Source organism: Dendrobium catenatum, unplaced genomic scaffold (genome assembly GCF_001605985.2).
Source record: "Dendrobium catenatum unplaced genomic scaffold, ASM160598v2 fragScaff_scaffold_1022, whole genome shotgun sequence".
Classification (NCBI taxonomy): Eukaryota; Viridiplantae; Streptophyta; class Magnoliopsida; order Asparagales; family Orchidaceae; genus Dendrobium; species Dendrobium catenatum.
In genome coordinates this window covers 4038854-4044019 of record NW_021319484.1, presented here as the reverse complement: position 1 = coordinate 4044019, position 5166 = coordinate 4038854, and the positions used below count along the sequence as shown (strand labels likewise).

The window sequence follows — 5166 nt, the reverse complement described above, 5'->3', positions numbered from 1 at the left end:
TGGCCGCGCCACCCGCTGCCGAGAAACGCGCGGGAACTCTACTTAGGAGTTATATTTTGATGGTTTTGCGTGTTGTTAAATGAAAAAAGGATCATGTGATGTTATTGGCTGATCCTTTATGTAATCCAACTGAAATATGAAAATACTTGGTCAAACCACCTTGTGTTTGAACACAAGTAATGGCTACTTCATACATATCTTTAATGACTTGAATATAAGCATTATTAACCCCTATTTTAGAACTCTCCATTGCACTTCTCTTGGAATTTTATCATATGCTTTCTCTAAATCAATAAATATCATATGTAGATCCTCCTTATTCTCTCTATACTTATCCATCAAACCTATCAATAAATGTATAGCTTGCATAGTAGACCTACCTAGCATGAATCCAAATTGATTTTGAGAAACATTAGCATCAAGCCGCAACCTATGCTCCAGAACTCTCTCCCATAGTTTTAAAGTATGACATATTAACTTAATTCTTTTATAATTCGCACAATCTTGTATTAATATAAACATTATTAACTCCTTTCTTTTCTTAAACTTAATCTACCCCGAGAATGAAATTTTTTGAGTTCTATTATATTGAGAGGCTCAAGAGGTGTTCATTTTTTTGGTGATCAACATGTGCATGTCATCTTTGGATAATCTAATTGCAATTGGGAAATATTTAAGTGGTTTAATTTAAAGAGAATCTTATCAAAATTACGTGACACCTTTTTGAGTTCAAGGTTTCTAGGCTAGTAAGTTTTTAGCATAATATTTATCTTGTCTTTACCTATGTTAAGCACCACCATCATGGACATTCAATTAAATTTGATCAACTAGATGGTTAACCTGATTTGTCCAAGCACTCTTTGAATGAATAGATTATATATTTCGTCCATTGTGCTTAGATCTACTCAAACGAAGGCCTTTAGACCTTATGATTAATCTCCATAATTCAAGTTTATCTTCAACTCACTCTCTAGTTTTATCAACACAAAGAATATCATCAGCAAAAAGCATACACCAGGGCACAACCTCTTGCAAATGTCTAGCGAGAACTTCCATGACTAAAGCAAATAGATAAGGGCTTAAGGCTGATCCATGATGTAATCCAACTGAAATAGGAAAATACTTGGTCATACCACCAACACAAGTAACATCTCCTGCATACATATCCTTAATGATTTGAATATAAATATTATTAACCCCTTTTTCTTTCTAGAACTCTCCATAACGCTTCTCTTAGAACTTTATCATATGCTTTCTCTAAATCAATAAATATCACATGTAGATCCTTCTTATTCTCTCTATACTTCTCCATCAAACCTCTCAATAAATATATTAGCTTCCATAGTAGACCTGCCCGACATAAATTCAAATTGTTTTCGAGAAACATTAATATCACGTCGTAACCTATGCTCTATAACTCTCTCCCATAGTTTTAAAGTATGACACATTAATTTAATTCCTCTATAATTCATACAATCTTGTACATCGTCTTTATTCTTAAAAATAAGAATCAACACACTCATTCTCTACTCATCTGACATTTTTTTAGACTTCAAAATAATATTAAAAAGTTTAGTAAGCCATGAAATCCTTTTATCTCCTAAGCATTTCCATACGTCTATTGGAATATCATCAGATCCAACAGCTTTTTTACACTTTATTTTCTTTAAAGCCTCTCTAACATTGATATTACTAACACGTCGATAAAACAATTTTTTTTTATTTAGGGTGCTAAAGTTACTAAAGTCAATCATATTCTCACAATCTTTATTAAATTGCTTAGCAAAATTTCATTTTTCTTTGTTTAATATTCTCTTCTAATAAAAACACTTTTTGATCTTCATCCTTAATGCATTTCGCTTGAACTAAATCTTTGCTACTTCTATCTCTTTGTTTGCATAACTTATACGTATATCTTTCGCCATCCTTAATATCTAATATATTATATAATTCATTAAAAACTAAAGTGTTTGCATTACATGTTCTTTCTTAGACTCCTTATGGCTTTCTTTATATTTTTCTCAATTATCAGAGTTTTTATAATTAAATCAATTTTTATAACAAAGCTTCTTATTTTTTATTTTTTCTTGCACATTTTATTCCACCATCAATTATTTTTACTATCAGGAGCTGTTCCATTTGATACTCCAAGCATATCCTTAGCAACATGCTTAATATCACTTGCTACTTTTTCTCACATGACATTAGCTTCCTCATACACAAATAAAATTTTAAGATTTAGAATCTTATTTAAAAATATTTTTGTTAATATTCTTTAAATGCTCCATTTAATCCTAGAATAATGTTTTACTTTATTTTTTATTTTCTGCATCTTTATCTTAAGCTATAAAACTAATAAGCAATGTTGAGTACGTTAACTTTCATTCAGAATAGCTTTACAATATTTGCAAATTGCAATCTAAACGATCTATTTTTCTTTTAAGAAAATAATTAATTTTAGTATTACTCTATCCATTCTTATATGTGATGAGATGCTCATTTATTTTCTTAAATAAGGTATTAACAATTATAAAATTATAAGCTAAACCAAAATCTAATATGTTCTTACGATTTTTATTAGTCGCTCCAAACCTATAACTACCATGAATGTTTTTAAAATCAACTGCATCTCTGCCAACATGTCCATTTAAATCACCCCAATAAAACTTTCTTTAAAACGTATCTTCTGTATTAATTTATCTATGTTATTTCAAAATTTAATTTTTAAATACATATTCAAACCTATTTGAGGAGCATAAATACTTGTAATATTAATAATATGAACATCAACAAAAATCTTTAAATCTATAATTCTATTCTCAATTTTATTAATTTTACAATATTATCTTTTAAACTCTTATCTATAATCACACCTACACCATTTCTAGTACTATTCATACTAGAATACTATAGTTTAAATCATAAATTATCAATCTTCTTAGCCTTCTCTCTAACCCATTTATTTTATTGTTGGTTACTAGTTAACCCAATATCTTCCTATAACCTGTGGTTAATTTCACACATTGTATGTAAGGAATGTATGTGGGCAAATTTTGTACATGATTATATGGACAAGTTTGTAGGCACTATTGTAGCATCATTCGACCTTTTAACTATTGGTGTTTGCCCTTCTTTTGTTCTCTTCTTTCTTACTCTCTAATGCTTACAGTTACACGGATCAAGGTACCCATTTTTGTGGAGTTAACAGTCATGTTTTCCCTTTCTTTTAGAGATATTAAGCACACATAATTTGCTGTAATTTTGAACTTTTCGTGTTTGGTTCTCTGCTTAGCTGATGACAATATTTTTATTTGTAGAATCCAAGTAATTATTTCAGTACCTGGAAATATGAATTCAGGACAACAACAGCGAAATCTTTTCCCTATGTATGTGATACTAGTTAGACCTATTGCTAATATTTCGATTGGAGAGGTACGATTTGATGATATGCAATGCAATATGCTAAGCCTTTGTCTAGTTTTCTGCTTTTAATCAATTTCCTTTTTTGCGGTGGAAAGCAGCAGGCTGCGGTTTATGGAGTTTGTCGGTCTCATATATTGTCTTCTTTCTATGAATATGGAAGGAAAGACACTGAAGTTACTTTTGTCATTCCTGAGATTCGAAAGCTGTCCACTGCCCGTGGCGCCAATCTAAATATGGTTATTGTCAGCATTGGTAAAGAATAAATGAAGCTCATTGATATTAAACTAACATATATTAAGTTCATTGTCCTTTACGTCTCATTAAAATTTTCATGTGACTGATGTTTTCTAATTGCCATTTAACTTGCAACAAAATTGTTTTAGGGGAAGCTCAAGGTACTTCTGATGAGAACCATCTGCCAGAGGGTGGTGAGTACCTTAATACTTTTCCAGGTAATATAATCTTTACTGATGATTGAAAAATAAATCCAGTTGGAACCATAACATATATGCTTGGTAGACCTTTATGAAAAATAAATCCAGTTGAGAATGGTCAGTAAAGGTCTACCAAGCATATAATGTTATATAAGGCATTTGTAGATGAACAGGAAAAAATATTCTTTGAAGATGTTATATAAGGTTATTACTAGATGAATTTTTATATGATAACTTCTAAATCCTTTAATGATGAAATGGATTTTCATTACTATAAACAATTTGATGTTTCCTAGAATAATATTAATTACATAATCTTAATTAATTTGGAGGTTTAGATGCAAGTTTGCTGAGAGCCTCATGAAATTTAATTATAAACTTGGAGATCTTCCAGAAGATACAACCATGGAACAGATCTTCTATTAAAGACTTGTGGAAGACTCACCTATTTATCACATACTAAATTTGATATTGCTTATGCTGTTGGTATGGTAAGTCAATTTATGGACAATCATAAAAAATCCCACATTATGGTTATGCATCAAATTTTATATTATCTAAAAGGAACTTCAAGTAAAGGAATTATATTTAAAAAAATGGATGATCTGATGGTTGAAGCTTATACAAATAGCGATTATGTAGGATCTATAGTTGATAGGGTTAACTTCAGGATATTGCACATTCTTAGAATGAAACCTAATGACTTGGAGAAGTAAAAACAAAATGTGATGGCAAGATCTAGCCCAAAAATTGAATTTATATCTGACATTACGAATTTGTAAACTGGAATGATTCAAAATTATTCTTGAAGATTTAAAAGTTGAATGGAAATGTCCAATGAGACTCTGCTTTGACAATTGGTCAACCATCACTATTGAATATAATCTCCTGCAATCATAAATAATATTGATGTGGATAGACATTTTATAAAGTAGATTGATAATGGTCTAATCTATGCATTTTCTTGTCACCACTGATGGATAACTTGCAAACATTCTCACTAAAAATTGTTAGTAATAAAATTTTAAAAAATTGCATTCAAGCTTGGAATCAATAACATCCATTAATCCGCTTAAGGGAGATTGTAAAATTCAATCTCCATCAATGTTCCATCGAGCTGAGTAGTCTTCCTTCTTTCTTATTTACTTTTTTTTTGCTTACATATTATTGTAATTTACGTTCTTTCTTATTTACTTTATGATGCAAGCAAAAAATATAGGGAGCCTATATTTTTCGCTTGACAAAAACAGAGGCGGACTTCTACGGACGAAATTGACTAAAGACGAGAAAATGGACGAACAAACTCTTA

At 30.2% G+C, this 5166-nt stretch overlaps 1 protein-coding gene across 8 annotated transcripts in view; it reads left to right on the top strand.

The window, feature by feature from the left end:
• The window catches only part of LOC110110256 (polycomb group protein EMF2B), an 81063-nt gene that overhangs the window by 25912 nt on the left and 49985 nt on the right, over positions 1 to 5166 (top strand). For 6 of the 8 annotated variants that reach the window (XM_028697962.1, XM_028697961.1, XM_028697963.1 and 3 more), the window contains 3 exons: positions 3318 to 3432; positions 3522 to 3675; positions 3807 to 3875. In XM_028697962.1, coding sequence (XP_028553795.1) covers positions 3318 to 3432; positions 3522 to 3675; positions 3807 to 3875 — 338 coding nt within the window. The remainder of the gene's footprint in view (positions 1 to 3317; positions 3433 to 3521; positions 3676 to 3806; positions 3876 to 5166) is intronic. The other 2 variants (XM_028697958.1, XM_028697964.1) reach the window with 2 other exon arrangements.